Genomic DNA, 19,436 nt, shown 5'->3' on the forward strand with positions numbered 1-19,436 from the left:
AGAAGAAAGAATTTGTTGTAAATGGAGATCTTGTATACCAGAGTTAAGTAAATCATTTTAAATTTAAACTTGTTCTTGTTGAAATTAATTTTGACCTAGTCAGCTAGTGAGGACTTTGAATTCAGCCTCCCAATGGCATTATTAATAATGGAGGCTTGGTCAATGTTTCTATGGTGAAGAGATAACATTGATTTTCAAAAATTGGTACTGATACAAACAAATCATTAGTTTCCATGTCCATGGATTTGTGTTTAACAAAGGACCATGATGACTTTCTCTAAAACAAAACAAAACAATAAAACCCAAAACTATATTCTATGTAGAGTAGAAGTAAGGTTTTCATTCTTTATGAAAATTCTTATTTAATTAAAACTATTAATTTTAGCTCAAAATAAGAACAAAAAATATAATAAAACAAAAGTAGTCAGTGGTAATGAACCATTCCTTTTAGCTTGTTCCCTTTGTTATATAGTCTGCAGTCACTGTCACAGCTTGATACCTCTCAGAAAATAAAGCATGTGGCAGAGTGAGAAATGCTTGCAAATCTCCCATTAGAAATTTTACGTTCATCTGATTTTCCCTAGTTCTTCAAGTTCTGTAACTTTGTTTTTTAAACTTACTTTGCTTTCACTCCTAATGCATTATTTAGTAATAAACCATAGTAGATTATACTACTATTCTTTAACAAACATTAGCATATTAAAAAATAATACCTTAAATCTCTGTAATACTCTATGAATTATTTACCTATTGTTTCATGTCAAATTAGCCCAAAATTTAACAACTTATAAACCATATTATCTCAAATGGTTTTTAGGGCTTAGAAATCTAGGGAAAGCTAAGCTGGATGGTATGGCTCAGGTTCTCCCATGAGGTTGTCATCAAGCTGTTGGCTGGGGCTTCGGTTACCTGAAGATTTGACTGGGGCAGCAGGATCTGCTTCCATGCTCCAGTGTGCTAGCAGGAGGTGTCAGTCCCCCACCACCTGGCACTTTCTGTGGGGCTGCTCACAATGTGGCAACCAGACCAACTAATTCAGGAAATAAGGTGACCTAGACGAAGCCACTCTGCCTTTTTATGATTTGGTCTCCAAAATTGCACACCATTACTTTTGTTTTATTCTATCTGTTCTTTAAAGCAAATATCTAAGTCCAGTTCAAATGCAAGAAGAGAATTAAGCTCCATTTCTTGAAGGGGAGAAGATCAAAGAATCTGTGAACAAATTAAAACCACCGTATTCAGTCACTTTGAAAATGTTTGTACATAAAATGCAATGTGATTTGAACTTATTTATTATGACAGTTAGACAGAACAAGCATTATCATTCTCATTTTTCAGATGGGGACACTGAGATGCTGAGAGCATCAATTATCATATGACTAGTAATTGGCCCAGGTACTAGTCACACCAAAGTCTTTCGGCACTAAACCTAATTCTCACCATATTAGATACCATGATTTCTAAACAGAGAGAACGTTTGTTTTGCCTCCTAGTGCATACCTAGCACAGAGTAGGCCAGTAAGAAATATTAGTTGAATAAATAGAAAAATTAATGAGAAAAATGTTCCTTTGCTATATAGATATTATTTAATAGACTCTATGGTGTTAAAAACTGATCATTTGTTTTTGCCTTCAAAAAAGTTTCAGTGTACTTGACAAGTGAGGACATGCACACATGAAAATAAGAACTCAAAATTGTAAGATAAAAGGTGTCACATCATATAAAATTAAAATGCACAAGGAGGCCCTGGGTAGGTAGCTCAGCTGGTTAAAGTGTTGTCCTGATATGCAAAGGTTGTGGATTCAACCTCCGGTCAGGCTACATACAAGAATCAACCAGTGAATGCATAAAGAAATGGAAGAATAAACTGATGTTCTCTCTCTCTCTCTCTCTAAAACCAATTATTCAATCAATAATAAAATAAAATAAAATGCACCAAGAGAGGTATAGATCAGTATGTCTTAGGCTTTGAGCAAAGAAAGTTCCCCATGAGTTTATGGACTCAATTATTACCTAAGATAGATGAAATAATCTGATTCATGAAGTGTGTGTTGAACTTATTTGATTCAGCTAAGAGACTGATAAACATTCTAAACTAAGAGAACAGGCTGAGCAGTTGTTCATTGGCATAGAAGTTCATGAGAATTTGAGAAAACTTTACCAGTTAAGCTTGGGTCAGAGGAGTAGGATTGTATAGCAGAGAAGCATAGATGAATTTTGGAAAATCTATAATAAAGAGAACCCTAAGCCTCAGCCTAAGGATGCCAAATGTTCTCCCTTAAGAAATGGGTCAGGGATCCCATTGAAGATTTTGTTTAGAAAGCACATGACATAATTCATTTATTACATATTTATTGAGCACTTAGTATGTACCAGATATTCTTCTAGGTGTTGAAAATACAATACTGAACAAAGGAGAAAAAAAACATGCTATCATGATATTTACATTCTTCTGATTGAAAGTAGAAACGACTTTCTTCTACCTGAGTTTTCTATGGGGTTAGTTGACATACATCACATACTTTCATCAAACCAAGCACCATTAATATTTCTGTGAAGAAATTCAAGGTAAGGGAAAGAACCCTTACTACCCATAAGGAATCTATAATTTATTATGGCTTTAGCATTAGAGAAGAAAAAAGAGCACAAATATATTTGTTAAGGAATGAAAAAAATGTTACCTAATCTACAGTTACACTATGGTGTATAATTGGGAAATTTCTGAAGAATAAATAAACCTCCTTAAAATGAGATCCTGTCACGTTAGACCTCAGAACTATTTTAGATCAGTGATTCTAACCAGGGTAGTTTTGCCCCCCCAAAACCTCACAGTGACATTAAGTAGTATATAGGGACATTTTTGATTGCCACAAAGGGAAGGGGGGAGGGTGCTACTAGTATCTAATATGCAGAGGCCAAGGATGCAACTAAATACTGTACAAGGACAGGACATCCTCCACAACAAAGAATTATCTAGTCCAAAACATCAATAGTTCTGAGGGTGAGAAACCCTGTTTTAAATCAGGCTCTGGTTTACAAGTAGCTATATTTTGCTTTATAAATTTCAGCCTGTCAAGATAGTAGCAATAGATGATGTTTAGAACAATTCTCAGTCTGATTTTATGTCAAAAAAATGTTAAATCAATGGCTGAGTCTATCTAAATAAAATTTATTTTCTTAGAATAATCACTGAATTACAATTGAAAAATTCAAATTTTGTCTTGGCAAGCTAGGGGGTAATGATGACTGACTACCTCAGAAGCTGGTAGAATTCACCCTTGTGTGTTCTTTTAAGAAAAGAAGTGAGAGCCCTGAAGCACCTTGCAGGTTGGCTCAGAGGTAGAGTGTCAATCCGGTGTGTGGAGGTCCCCGGTTTGGTTTTCCCTAGTCAGGACACACAGAAGCGACCATTTGCTTCTCCACTCCTCCCCCTTCTCTCTCTCTCTATCCTCCTCCTGCAGCCATGGCTCAAATGGATCTAGGAATGGCCCCAGGAGCTGAGGATGATGCCATGCCTCATCTCAGGTGCTAAAATAGCTCCGTTGGACAGAGCAGTAGCCCCAGATGGGCAAAGCATCCCCCAATACAGGGCTGGCCAGGTAGACCCCAGTCGGGGGCATGTGGGAGTCTGTCTACCTGCTTCACCACCTCTCACCCTCTTTAAAAAAAACAAAAGAAGTGAACACGATGAAACATGTCATAGAAATTGATTTCAAAGGCTATGGTTTCATTTCAAATTCTAAGATGTAATGAATTACATAATTCAGTCATTATTATGAAGCTACATATTTTGCTGCAAACATCCAGTTTGTATTTTTTCTTCAGCGAAAGGATTTTTTTAAACAAGTGTTGACAAAAATGTAAATAATATTCTTTACCTAGCGGAGGAGACCATTGTAACTCATAACAAACTTCAACAGTTACACTGGGAAACCCAGTTCAATTCAACCTGATGTAATTGGTGTTTGTTGAATCCCAGCTGCATATTCTGTCACAGGAAAGGACATAAGGCTGACAAGCTGAGTGAGGAGATGAAACAAGCCCAAATGGAACAATCCAAGGAACACCCAAACGGAACACCCAAATGTCACCTCTAGGGTGACACAATACTTGCACAACTCAGGGGTTTCTCCTTTTCTGAGGAGTGCCCTGTGCTTCTAGAGGTCATTTATTCAACAAAAAACGTTGAGCACCTCAATGTGCCAGGAATGTTTGAGTTGCTGGGATATGGTGATAAACAACACAGGCAGGACCCCAGGTACACAGAGCTTATGCTCCAGCAGGACTTGCTTGCCTGGCCCCCCATTTCAATGCCCTCTAGGCCACAGGCCCTCCTATTTTGTGGCTGCGTACAATGCTTGGACTTGATGACATTAATTTTAATATTAAGCCCTCGCTGAAAACTTATTTGGTCTCACAGTCTGAATACTTCTACTTCTGGATACCTTGAAGTAACCACTGGCCGACTCACCAAGTGAACACACCTGATCCTTGGCGAGTGGGGAATCAGATACTGAAGGGTGCAGACTGAAAGAGGCAGTTGCCCGGGGGATGCAACAAAACTAATTTATAGCAATCATGTCAGAAGGGGGTGAGGAACTAAACTGGAAACTATGCCATCAATGAGATTAGTCAAATACAAATCACAGGGGAAGCTGACCAGAAGATCAGGTGTAGGTCTAAATATTGGGTATTAAAGCGAAGAGAGGGTTCCCAGAGAGAGTCTGCAGGACAATGAGAATACTTTGATGATGTGTTTGTGACAGCAACTTCCGACACCTTCCCTGGTCACGTCACGCCTGCCTTAAGCTGATATGACCAGTCTGGATGCTTCTATTGCTGTCTGATAGCCTCCGCCATCGTCATGTGCATCCAGACACTGAAAGCAGGAGAAATAAGTGAGTGCTGAGTGTGAAGGGCGTAGAATCACGGAACTCTGCACAGGAGGATCTGGAACTATAGCCCCAAATGGAAGAAAGATAATAAACAAATATTCAGACAATAGTTCAGATCAAAAACAGAATGAGTGTAGGACCTAAGTAGACAAGCAGGATGAGTGCTGGCAGTGCTCGTGGGGGAGTGGCTGCAGGGTTGCTTGGCTGAGGTGGAGCTAGGGGAAGGTGAACTAAGGTGAATGAACTATGGACTTGGGCTGTGACCTGAACGTCACAAACAGCCACTGTGGCTTTTTGGGTATGTGAATAATGTGAGTTAAACAGAAGCTGTATGTCTGGTAAGTAGTAGCAGCAAGAACGGGGAGCAAGAAGACCAAATGATGTAAGTTTTAAAGGATTTAAAGTCATGATGGTCTGAACTAGGACGGGCATATGTAGAAATGGAGAGAGCTGTCACAGGAGACTCAGCATGGTTGTCTGCCTATATGTGGGGTAAGTAAAAGGGTTTTAGAAGGCTATTATACAAAGGCCTTCCAGTTTTTTTCTAGTAATTACTAAAGTGTTTTACCAGCTGCCATGATTGTATTAGTAGTTCCAAGCACTAGTATTAACAGTATTTATTAATATTTGAGTGCTTCTAATGTGTCTGGCACCATTCTAAACTCTTAAATGTATTACCTCATTGGATTCTCCCAGCAACACTAATATATTAATAGGTACTATTACTCTCTCCATTTTACAGATGAAGATACTGAGACACACAAGGGTTAAATAACTTACCCAAAGTCATACAGAAAGTGGAATAACCAGAATAAAACCCAGACTAGTCAGACTTCAGAGACTGAGTGTTACTGCCTCTGAGAATGCATGATGGGTGCTCAATAAATATCTTCAGACACTGAATGAATCCCTTCTGGTAGAATGCTATGGAAAGGTCAACATGACAGCTGGCCTCTATTCATCTTTTCCTTCTCTAGACCAGTGTTTTCTGAGAAATGCAGCCTCCAGGAGTCGGGCCAACTTCCTCAGTTGGAAATAAATCAGAAAAAAAAGACCCTCCTCTTTTCATTACCCCTTCTCCTCCAGACATTATTATAATTCTTATTGCCCAGAGACATATCCATATGAAACTACAGTGCTCTCTCTTGAATTCTAGGAAATACTGGTCACGATACCCTTCTCACCACATTATACCTGGGGCACATGTTACAGGCTGTTGAAGAATTTCCCTTTTCTTTTATAACTGTCACCCATAACTCAAAGGTAGCTTTCTTGATAACTGATTTTTTTTTTTGGCTATTTGTTTATTCAGTTTTTCCCACTTACAGTAAGATTCTGGGAAAAAGTATCAGATGACCTATTTTTCAATTCATTTCATAATTATTGAGTATCAACAAATGTGCCACGTGATGTGTAATGTGCTCTGCCCTGCTTACTATCATCTTCCCTCAGGAGAATCTAGCATACTCTTTCTAGACCAATAATCCAGCAATACACAGGGTCTTGTGCAGACATGAGGATCTCATACCACATCTCTTCTTTATGCTGGCCTGAAGGTCAATATCCATTTCTTCCTGATGGATGAGGTTGATGAGGCTGACTCAAATGTGTTTAGATGTAGTTGGTAACCTATACTCTTTTAAGTGCAATTCTCCAGTTAATGTTGATGTGGGTTCAAACTCTCATACAAAGGAAGGGCCATCAAGTTATCACCAGACTTCTCAGCAGAAACTCTATAAGCCAGAGGAGAGTGAACCCAAACATTTAAAGTACTGAGAAAGGAATTATCAGCCAAGAATACTATATCCATCAAAGTTGTCCTTCAAATATGAAGGAGAAATAAAAGCTTTTCCAGACACAAAGAAGCTGAAGGAATATATCACCAGAAAACCCCAACTGCAGGAGATTATTCTACCAGATACAAAGAATAAAACAACATAAAACTACAAGTAAAAGCTCCAAGAAGTTTACAGTATAAACAGGGATGACTTATGCCAACAAAAACAGAAAATGGAAGAGGATAAAAGTTACAAGTAAGGAAAGTTGATGAAGTACAGAAGCACTCATAAGACAAAAGACTCTTTTATATATATATATATGAAACTTTCTTCTCAACAACTTAACAGTAACCACCCATGAAAAAAGCAAAACTGAAACACATGGCTTAAAAAAAGAAGAAATAGAAAGTGTTGACCTGGAATGCTGAGGTCGCAGGTTAGAAACCCCAGGCTTGCCCAGTGAAGGCACAAAGCAGAAGCAACTATGAGTTGATACTTCCCACTCCTCCCACACACCTTCTTCTTTCTCTCCTCTTTTTCTAAAATCAATAAATAAAATCAAACAAATAAGTAAAAGACATTTTATTACCAATTTTTTTCAATTATAAAATGAAACAAAGACCACATGAAAAAGCATGCCGTCAGCCTGACCAGGCGGTGGCGCAGTCGATAGAGCATCAGACTGGGATGTGGAGGACTCAGGTTCAAGACCCCGAGGTCGCCAGCTCGAGCGTGGGCTCATCTGGTTTGAGCAAGTTCACCAGCTTGGACCCAAGGTCACTGGCTCGAGGAAGGGGTTACTCAGTCTGCTGTAGCCCCATGGTCAAGGCACATATGAGAAAGCAATCAATGAACAACTAAGGTGTCACAACAAAAAACTAATGATTGATGCTTCTCATCTCTCTCCATTCCTGTCTGTCTGTCCCTATCTATCCTTCTCTCTGACTCTCTCTCTCTGTAAAAAAAAAAAAAAAAGTATGCCATCATCAAAAGAGCCTAGCAAACAAATTTATCTCAAATAAATCAAGACTTTACTTTACTTTTTAATTCCTTGAAGAAAACAATGACCAAATCAATATTTCTTTTATTTTTATTAACATTTTATTTTTTATTCTCCACTTATCTTACATCACATCTGATCACCTGTCTCTTTTATTTGTCACATAGTAGGTCTATAATAAATAATCCTTAAAATTTAAATTGTTTAGAAAATATTTCAATATTTTCTCCCAATTTTACTCAAATATGTTCTTGCCTTTTCCTTCTCCAGCAATGAAAGTAACAGTTACTGGGAAGATGGCAAGAGTCTGAGTTAAGAATTTCTGCTTTGCTTCATGATGTCATGAAGGCCTACTAGAATTAGCTCTTAGAGAACATTTTTGTCTTCTCTGTTCAACTCAGAACTGACTAGAGATGTCTTTTGACTTAATTGAATTTCTAGCGATAAGATGAAAGGGTAATTTTTAATTTTAGTGAGAAGTTTTTTAAAGAGTAGAAATTAGGCCGTGGCTGGTCAGCTCAGTGGTAGAGCATTGGCTCAATGTGTGGATGTCCTGGGTTCAATTCCCAGTCAGGGCACAGAGGAGAAGTGACCATCTGCTTCTCTATCCTATACCCTTCCTCTTCTCTCTCTCTCTCTCTCTCTCTCTCTTCCTGTCCCATAACCATGGCTTAATTGGTTCAAAGCATCAGCCCAGGCACTGAGGATGGTTCTGTGGAACCTCCACCTCAGGCACTAAAAATAGTTCAGTTGTGAGCATGGCCCCAGATGGGCAGAGCATCAGCCCCAGACAGCGGTTGCTGGATGGATCCTGGTCAGGGTAAATGCTGGAGTCTCTCTATCCTCAACCTCATTTAAATTAAAGAAAAAAAAAGTTGAAATTAGAAGTGAGCTAGGAAGGTTTTAAACCTTCTCATCTAGCCTTATGTTAGGTTATGTAATAATGTAAAAAAGGTAATTTGTGCAAAGTGTTTTCTTCTAAACTCCTTTCCTGGAAACAACTTATCATAATATATATATGAACACCAGTAAGATTTAAAAACAATAATATTCAAACTGAAGAAGAAACAAACAACCAGCAAAAAAGCAAATACCTTTCTATCACTGGGTTTGGCACATTATTTGTGTACATACTATGATATGATATAGAACCAACTTTTGAATGTTGAAGAGGCTTTGCTGCATTGTGAAGCAAATTAACCTTAGTACAGAAACATAGGATCAATATGAATTTATTTTTTCCTATTTCATATTTACTGCTGATTTCTTCATAATTTCATACCTGAGGGTTTTATTTTGATTGGAATATTTAATTAGGTACTTGTTCTCAACAAAAGCATATTTTCTGGGTTCTTATTCATATGAGAATGTCATTGTGTTGCCTTTACATATGAATGACTACCTCCTTTGTATAAATTGGTTAACATTTTTAATTAACATAAATTGTTGTCTTGAGCTTATCACTGATGTTCTTCATTATAACTTCAGATTTTGCTCCTGAAACTTTCCTCAGTTAGACTTTTTCTTCTTTTTTTTACCATATCTATATTCTCCATCTTCCATGATTATCTTTTTTTTTATCTTAATCAATATGAGTCTTTTAAAGACTTAGCTAGGAGAAATACAATTATTTTTAAATGTTTTACTTGATGTCAAGAGACAGATATGTCCTTGTATAGTTGCAGAAGCTCCTGGTCAGGCTCCAGAAAAGTATAAAAAAAAAAAACAACAACTGAGGAATAAACAGTGCTGCCACCACCAGTGTGCCACAGTTAGATCACTTTCCTATTGAGGTCATAGGTGTGCATCAAGACACGTCACGCTGCACAAGCTCACACACAAGTCAGTTCAACACACAAGATAAACACTCCTTGAGGAGTTGTAAAGGCCCAGCCAGGAAAGAAGAGGCACTACACACTGCTATTACTAAACTAAGCACGTGAGACCGCCTCCGGGCCTTTGACTTGTTGCGTCCTCTGCCTGAAAACTCCCACCACCCTCCTCTTCTGTCCCAATTCTTCTGCTATTTTTTCAGGGAAGTTTTTCTGGCACTCTAACTCAGCCTTCTCTCTTTCATGTGTTCTCATATTTGGATTGATTTATTGTTTCCCTGGTTGATGTCTGTATCCTCCATGAACTTGAACTCTAGGGGAGCTGATCTCCGCAGTGGGAAACACATACTTGGAAGACAGAGTCTCTCAAATGCTGGTTGACTAAATGAAAGAATGTATTCAGTGAATAACAAGAGGTAACAATGTGGGTATTGTTAGAGGTCAGCTCATACAAGGCCAAAAGACCTTAACCTTAATCCATGGGATAAAGCCATGGGAATGAGTGGGGTTTAATTTATCTAGGAAACTAGATAGTTCTCTACATGGATTCAGTTCTGCCTACCACATGATGAACAAGGTCCCATAGTAAAGGGGTCATCATTTCAATAACCTGTGCAAACTGATTCAGAAGCTCAACACAAGACACAAAATTCAGCTGGAGGCCAGTAAGACTGAAATGATCTTTGGCTTTCTCAGAATAGTGATGGGGTATCATTGATCCTTTTGTTCCCAGAAGCTTATTGGCACTGTTCAGCCTTCAACGAACTCTGCAGGCCTCCTCGTAAGAGGAAGCATAGAGCAGCACTGACATCTAAGCTGGGAAGAGATACTGTAACATGAAGCTGGGATACAGTATACCTTTGGTTTCGTTGGTAGGCTGCATTGCAAAATGATTGTGATTGATCATCTTGTGACTATGTGAACTTCTTACAGATACGTAAACCACAATGCCAATTTATTGATTTATCCTACATATACTTTTTTTTTAAAGATTTGATTACCTATGTTTTCTATTTAAGGCATATCCTTTCCCAGAACTGAGGTCCCTGGAAGGCTGGGGTGCATTCACTACTACCTAAGTTTGAGAGTGAATCAGCATTCTGGCTGTCAGAATGCAATGATATTCTTGAGAATTTTGTATACATTATACAGTATTCTTTCTACAAAGCCTGGGGAGAAATATATTTTTAATCATAATAAAAGAAATAGTTTTTTTTTTCTTAAAAACTGACCTGACTGTTTTTTATTTTATGATGTTCCTCAATGATATAACATATATTCTTTATTTGTTAGCATTGTTACTAGAACATTCTGACCAAATGTGTGGCCCACAGCTACCGAGAGTATGTGAAATCAAGAAATGCATTTTGTGTACTCTCCCCATTCAGATTTCAATGATACTCAACATACCTTTTCTAATTATATTTTCCTTGCCTTTATTTTTCCTTTCTCTCCACTTTTATCTTATCTTATTGCATATTTATGTAAGCCACCAAAAATATGCTTTGGAATAAAGGAGTACACATACATAAAATATATTGATAATTTGTTATATATAATTTGTTATTTATCTCCAAAAGATATATAACATGTTTTCAATGGAATGTTGCTGGTTATTTTTCCCTTTTATCTAATTTTCTTCATCTGCAGAAATATTTTCAAATGAATATGATCTAGCCTCTCATTTTAGGGGAGAGAGAGTGAGAAAGAGAATGAGAAATGAAGGATTATAAAGATAGAGCTGACTCTGAAAGTTAAGAATTTATGTAAATACAAAACCTCATTTAGTATGTTAAAATATTGTACACAGTTGTGAAAATTCACTATAAGTTCTATAAGGGTGAGAACTTTGTTTTCATTGTTATTTGCATGTAGAATAGAATCTGGTACATTGTAGACACTGTAATAATATATTTTGAAAGTATGAATGTAACCACTTAGCCTTAGGAAAAGTGAGTATCAAATCAATGATGTTGAAAATTAGATATGTAACCATAAGCATGTACCTTTTGAAGTCAATTTCATAACTTATAAAATAAAGTGAATACAAAATATTTACTAAGATTCTTTTCAACTCTAATATTCCATGCTCTATAGGCCACCATTGTTAATCATAGTGGCAGTTAAAAATGTGAATGTAAATACCCATAACAATTTGGAAAATTTGTTTTCAAATAGGATATCCAGTTACAACTTCAACAACCCTTGTAGATATGAGTACATTGACTCCAAACAACACACCTCAAAGTGAGTATAGCAACGCTTTCCTGATGTGATTCAGAGACAACCGATTCCTAAATTTTCCTACAGATAGGATAATGTTGAAGTTTGGGGAAAAGGCTTTATTTCCTCATTTGAGGTTGATATTTTGCATGTAGAATAGAGTTACTTGTAATTTGTAGTCTCATTACTATAGATTGAAATGACAATCACTATAATCTTAAAAATAAGGATTGGTGATTTATTATTATACTGTGCCTTTTATTTGTCATGACATTTTAAGGTAATATTTAAGTAATCTTGAGAGTACTCCAAGTGGTCTGAGTTGGTAACAAGGACAGAAAAGAAAGCAAATCATGACAAATTGTCATTAAACATAAGCTACAGAACTGGCTCAATATGCCCGCTAGTGTTGCTGCTAAAAAAGCATATTTTCAATTTCCAGATTTCCCCAAAGTCATATAGATTAAAAATTCAGCACATCAAAGCAAAGTTAAATTACAGCTTTACAAAAAGGTTGGATTCTAGAAATTTTGTCTTACAGCTAGCAATTCCAGTGTGACTACCCAAGGCTTCAACCACTCCTGGACCTCCAGTGGGGAAGACACCAAAACCTGTAAGTGTAACTATGAGTCCCTTTTAGTCCTCTGGACCTCAGTCATTTATATAATCTGTATATTAACGCTTATGTACTTTGTTCATAATGATAGTAACAAATATTTACAAAGCATCAACCATATTTAAAAATTTGATATTGGAATCTGTGAATAAGCAGATCTAAATTCTAAATTCTGGTAGAAGAAAGACAGACAAATAGTGATAAGTAAAACCGAAAAAAATAAATTAGTGAAGGTAGACAGAATAAAGGGTGAGTGTGGGCTGCCATTTTAAATAGAGTAAGGGCTTTCAAGACCTTAAATTTAAGGTGACATCCGAGTAAAGATATAAGTAATGGAAATGAAAATGCATTTGAGTACATCAGGGGAAAGAGCATCCTAGCAGAAATACACAACACTAATAAAAATGAAAGAAGGAGCCCCATGTGAGTTGCAGGGATGGTTTGTTACTTCTCATGTGGTCAAATAGCAGCTACAGGGCCTGTTGCTGCTGCTTCAGCAGGTCTGGACAGGGTCTGAAGAAAAAATACCCTCTCTTGGTGGTTAAGATAAAGATCATTGTTGTGGCAACATAGCAAATAACATGGCAGAAGTGAAGATCTTGGATACCAAAGAGCAGAGCTGTGAATTTAATTACTAGGCCCTCTGCTATGAAAAGTAAATGTGTATATTCCCTTTTGGAAAGCATTTAAGTTGTATATTTAAAATTTATCAGAATCTTTTGTCTCACTGTTGAGAACTTAACCTTAAGAAATAAATAAAAGAGAAATATGTATGTTGTTTTTATAGCATTGTTTATTTATTTCATCTCTTTTATGGATATCAGGTTTATAGATATGAATTAATCATAATTTTAAAATCCCTGAGACACTTTCATCACGAGCTTGTACATAACCCTTTATAATAAAATATATTATATTTATTTTAATAAATAGGTTAACAATATAAATATATCCTTTAACAATGTGGGTTTGAACTGCATGGATCTACTTATATGTGCATTTTTTTCAATAAGTACATATACTGCTGTAAATGAATTCTCTTCTGATTTTCTTAATAACATTTTCATTTCTTTAGCTTACTTTACTGTAAGAACACAGTACATAATACATATAACACACAAAATATGCATTAACTGGCTATGTTACCAGTAAAGCTTTTGGCCCACAGTAGGCTATTAACATAAATACTCCACCACACACACACACACACACATAGATATATCTAAGATATATATACACTATAATAGCAACAATGATGACTAGCCTAAATGGTTATAGCCAGGAGAACAGATAAATTGTAGCATAGTCATATAATAAAATATCACAGAGCAATAAAAAATGAGTAAATGACAGTCACATACTAGAGCATGAATAAATCTTCATAACATTGTGTTTAGACAAAAAACTATTTAAATGCAAGGTGACCATATATGGAATGATATTTTTAAATAAATTTAAAAGCAAGTACTACCAACCATCATATGGCTTAGGCATAATATGTGATTTTAAAAAAGTTTAAAATTATCTAAGTAAGTAAATAATAGACACAATATTCAGAATATTGTTTGCTTCTAAATGGGCATACCGAGGATGGGTCAACGTATTGATATTATTTAAAAAACCAAAAATCTGTGTGTATGAGTGAGAGCACTAGGGTGTTTAGGAAGAATTTGTTCAATAAAAAGAGAATGTGAAGTTGGATGAAATAATAACTCAATGAGATATTATGAAGCCCATTAAAATCAGAGCCATAATGCACTGAGCCAACTAATATGTCTTATTATGTAAACAAGACTAGGAGATGGAAAATATTTACCAAAATGATATGAATTGAAAATAAAAATATTAGAACGGTACTGAAAATCTATACTTAATAGATTAACATTTATCCTATATGGTGTTAATATAAAGTTGAATTGTTTGTAATAAACTGTACTGAAACTCTACCTACACTAATTTGTCATCCTTTATTCCTGACACTGTAATGCAAGTAAATTCCATTTGATTTTTTTTTTGTTGTTTGCTTAACTGTGTCCCAGTGCCTAATATATGCCTGACATATGGTTAGTGCTCAGCAAATACTGTTGAACAGATACATAAATCATACTTGTTGGTTATGATATCTGGGGGGGGGATTATGTAGCAGTGGGAAAAAGAGTTTATTGAACAATGTTATAGCAAAAATCTGAACTACAATTAAAATTTAGGCTCTATTTATATATATATTTTAAATTATCAGCATAACACTTCTTGCCTGATGTTTTTCTTTATTTACTTGATTGTCTATTGAAATTATACTTAGCTGTAAGATATACAAGGATAGTTACCTAAACCTTTTTCTGTCTTGTTTATTCTGATATCTTAATGTTTACAGCAGTGGTAGGCAAATATAAGTGCCCAGCAAATATTTCTTTAGTGATTGAAAGAATATGTGTACATATGGGCAAGGACAAGAAAAAACAAAAACAATCATAAACACACACACAAAAATGATCAACTTAAATGGAATTCTTGAATTTTTTATTTCTTTTATTTAAATTGTTATCAGAATAGCGTGTGTGCCAGAAATAAAAGAGAAATTCTTTTCATCAGATGCATTGCATCAGTGTGAAGCATACAGGCCATCCAACAAACTTTCTGCCTCGGAAACTAGAAGACTGAAAGGGTCTTGCTTGAAAATACTTTATAATTTATACAAGTTCAGTCTTGGCCTTTTTAATAGATTTCATAATGAAGTGAACTATTTTAATCCTTCACATTTTCGTTCGTTGTCCAGTTGAAAACTTTAGCCTCACACATCTCTTTATCATTCTTACCATAAAAATAACCTTAGAAATTGTGAAATCTAGAAAGACACTTTAAAACCCAACAAACAATTTTATTTTTTCCAGCAGTGAAAGAAAACCTGTAGTTTTACTTATGCAAGAATAAGATCTTGTTAGCTGATTTCAATTTTTTATCCTTAAACTTATAGAAAAATTCCCTGCAGTGAGTTATTCCATTTTTCAATCATTAATAAAAAATGCATTAGGATCCAACAAGTGAATATTGATTGATTATTCCCAAACTTTTTTTTATTAAGTGAAAGATAGAGAGGCAGAAAGACAGACTCCCACATGTGCCCCTACTGGTATCCACTCAGCAAGCCCCCTAGCAGACAATCTGCCCATCTGAGGCCACTACTCCATTACTCAACAACCAAGCTATTTTAGTGCCCGAGACAAGGCCATGGAGCCATTCTTAGTGCCCAGGCCAACTTGTTCAAACCATTTTAGCCATTGCTACAGGAGGAGAAGAGAGAGAAAGAGAGAAGAAAGAGGTGGAAGGGTAGAGAAGCAGATGGTCGCTTCTCCTGTGTGCCCTGACCAGAATTGAGCCCAGAACACCCACATACAGGACAGACACTCTACCACTGAACTAACTGACCAGGACCAACCCAATCTCTTTTTGAAACATGTTTCTACTCACTGGATTGTATCAAAATGGGACATCCAATGTTAGATGATGCATTTGTCAAGTCTCGTGATAAGCACTTATAGTTGGATTTTTTTCCCAATACATTTATTTTAATAGATTTATGAAATGTTCAGAGACAGGAAAGAATGATGATGGATAGATTTCTGGTGGCGTGCACACATAGCAGTGTTTCTAAGGTCCTTCCTATTTGTGAACATGTGCTATGGGATATTTGTTTATATGTGCATTTTATGCAGCTCATATTTATTTGGATGTCACTAAATAATTCTGAGTTTATTGCACGTACTCTAAATTTATAAATATATGTTTTAAGGTATTCCTTTGTTGTCATTTTGTTTATCAGCTTTAAGAAGTCTAAGCTGAGATTCAAGAATATTGGAGTCTCATCTTAGTTCAGCTTCCAAATTCCCTCAATCTGAAATAGAAATGTTTATTTTATTTTAACCCCCTATGAATGGGGATACCAAATCTGACCAATTAAATGCCCCAAGTTTATAAGGTTAATAACATCCAAGGACATATTTTCATCCTGACACTCTGCTGATCAGGCCATGAAACAGAAAATTGAAGCTTAATTACTTTTTTCTTTTTAGTTTTTTCTGTCATCTATCTGGTTCACTGGAGATGAAAGCAGCATTTAAATCAGTTAAACTGCTTAAATTAGACTAGCAGATGAATGGTAGAAATCTCCATGGCCCCTGTCCCTCCAACTTGCCCCATTACTAAAATTAACAAGCTCACTAGCAACACACTCACACACACCTGGGCTTCAGAGTACTTCATATTAGCCTTATAGGGAGTCTTTCTGTTCTTTGCCCATGCATTTCTTATTCTTCAAAATTTACCCATTCTTTCTCTCAAATTTTAAAGATGTATTGCTTATCCTGTCTATGGTTCTGTGAGGTTCTTCTGAGGCTTTTGGTAGCTGTGCCTGATAATTTCATAACAACTCTTTCTACTCTCCATTGGCAGTGGGTGATAGAGAGGTGAGAATTGAGGGTTTGAGGATCAGTGAAGTGGCAGAGACAGGGCAATGAGAGAGCTTAGAACAGTGCTGAGCCCTGTTTCGTTTTACGGTTCCATGATAATCTTCAGTTCTTCTGTTCCTTGTTGGCTGGTATACTGATTCTCTAGTCACCATTCTTTTTTTTTCTTTTACAGAGACAGAGAGAGAGTCAGACAGAGGGATAGACAGGGACAGACTCACAGGAATAGAGGGATGAGAAGCATCAATCATTAGTTTTTCGTTGTACGTTGTGATACCTTAGTTGGTTCTTGATTGCCCTCACATGTGCCTTGACCGCGGGCCTTCAGCAGACCAAGTAACCCCTTGCTTGAGCCAGCGACCTTGAGTCCAAGCTGGTGAGCATTTGCTCAAACCAGATGAGCCCGCGCTCAAGCTGATGACCTCAGGGTCTCGAACCCGGGTCCTCGGCATCCCAGTCCGACGCTCTATCCACTGTGCCACCGCCTGGTCAGGCTAAAGTCACCACTCTTGATCTCAAATTCTAAATTCTTATATGTCTCAGATCACATCTTATTCTATTTTCATCTTCTCTAAAATGCTGTACTCTCGAATGCTGGCTTCAACCCAAGGTCACTGACTTGAGCAAGATGTCACAGACTCAGCTGGAGACCTCAGTCAAGGCATGTATCAGATACAATGAACAACTAAAGTGCCCCAACACACTTTAATTCTTTTTTTTTTTTTTTTGTATTTTTCTGAAGTTGAAAATGGGGAGTCAAACAGACTCCTGCATGTGCCCGACCAGGATCCACCCGGCATGCCCACCAGGGGGCGATGCTCTGCCCATCTGGGGCGTTGCTCTGCTGCAACCAGAGCCATTCTAGTGCCTGAGGCAGAGGCCATAGAGCCATCCCCAGCGCCTGGGCCAACTCTGCTCCAATGGAGCCCTGGCTGCGGGAGGGGAAGAGAGAGACAGAGAGGAAGGAGGGGGGGAGGGGTGGAGAAGCAGATGGGCACTTCTCCTGTGTGCCCTGGCCAGGAATCAAACCTGGGACTCCTGCATGCCAGGCCGATGCTCTACCACTGAGCCAACCAGCCAGGGCCAACACGAGTTAATTCTTATCTCTCTTCCTTTCTGTCTCTGTCTCTCTTTGTCTGCCTAACTCCATCTCTCTCTCTCTCTAGAATGTGCTAAAAAAAAAAGTAGCAACATAATTCTGCTAAAATTCTTCAAGAGATTTAAAAGTGACAAATGGAGTAGTCAATGTAGGACACATCTTAAAAATTGGATATCTAAAGTGATGGGATTCAGCCAGTTCACACCGGTTCAGCAAAACTGATACCTAATATTTTGTTGAGTTCACTGAACTGGTTGTTAAAATGGCACTTGTGATCAGGGTTTTCTTTAAGGTGAGTGCTTGGGCAGTCACCCAATGTGTAAATCACAAATTTTTATTTCTTACTCTTTTCTAATGTTCATTTGCACAACAGCATATTCTAAATGCCTGTAGTAATAATGTTCATTCCATCCATAGGTGAAAAAAATTTAACAGAACTATGCTTGTAATATTTATTTATTTCATAAAACTCATTATACCTTTGATGAAATACTACATTTTAATTCCCTCGCATTGTTCCTTCAGTAAATGAACCTATAATGGAAAGAGAAAAAGTGCCAAACAACCAGGAGGTGACAAGCTGTCACTGGAAATATCTTAAATAACAGTTTTATTGTTTTTTGACAGGTATTATTTAATATTTTTTCATTAATATTTTAAAACTATTTTTTTTATAATCTAGTGTTGCGTACCCCTTTTGTTGTTCTTATTTAAGTATTAAATGCATGAAATAATAAACTACCTTTTGGTATATCGTTTTTTTAAACTTAAAACGGTCATTAGGGTAGAAAACAAGTTGTTAAATTATTTGAATCCCACCACTGGATATCTAAATGATAGAATGTAGGAGCTTTTAATAAACTATTGTATTAGTGAAAGATGAGTCATTGAAGGTAGCCAACTCTAGCTTGCTGAGGGCACTATAAACAAGCATTCTTCAGGAAGACCTCTCTCCTGTGAGAGCATTTGATGCAAGAATTGTTCATCTCCTCATCTTGCTGAAAGACTTTTATTTGTAATATATTCTTTATCTTGAAGTTTTTCCTTTACATTACTTAAGTATGTTCAGACAAGTGGAATTCATCAACTGGAAGGTCCTATTTCTTTACCTCCCTCCATTCACTTTCCACTATATTTTTTAAACAACGTTAAAAAAAATTAAAGTCAACATTAGAAAAATAACTTCTTATTCTCCCAAAGTAGGTTTTGTAGTTTAATTCTATCATGCATTTTTGAGATATCTTCTTACACTTGAAAAATTCTTAGAAGTCTAAAAAGAAGCTTTATGATATGGTCAAAGGCTTTGTATGATTTTACGTACTGCCAGTTTTGTCATTTGGATGGATCATACTGATGATATTATCATCTCCTGAAATTGTGTTATGCTTCGTTATTGCATTTGAATAGAATCAATATAGACCAGAAAAGAATAGCATTCTGTATTTGGAAAACTAAAACAAAAACTCTTGGTTTCCACATGTAACTGATCATTACAAAAGGTTCTCTATCAACCTGCTGATAATAGGGTA

The 19,436-nt window shown here is 36.6% G+C and overlaps 1 protein-coding gene across 2 annotated transcripts in view; it reads left to right on the forward strand.

Annotated features, from left to right (window-relative positions):
• CD96 (CD96 molecule) overlaps positions 1 to 19,436 on the forward strand; it is an 81,124-nt gene that overhangs the window by 50,271 nt on the left and 11,417 nt on the right. For both annotated transcript variants that reach the window (XM_066347652.1, XM_066347653.1), the window contains exons 9-10: positions 11,685 to 11,753; positions 12,271 to 12,342. In XM_066347652.1, the coding sequence (XP_066203749.1) occupies positions 11,685 to 11,753; positions 12,271 to 12,342 (141 nt within the window). The remainder of the gene's footprint in view (positions 1 to 11,684; positions 11,754 to 12,270; positions 12,343 to 19,436) is intronic.

This window comes from Saccopteryx leptura, chromosome 8, assembly GCF_036850995.1.
Source record: "Saccopteryx leptura isolate mSacLep1 chromosome 8, mSacLep1_pri_phased_curated, whole genome shotgun sequence".
In the NCBI taxonomy this organism is placed as follows: Eukaryota; Metazoa; Chordata; class Mammalia; order Chiroptera; family Emballonuridae; genus Saccopteryx; species Saccopteryx leptura.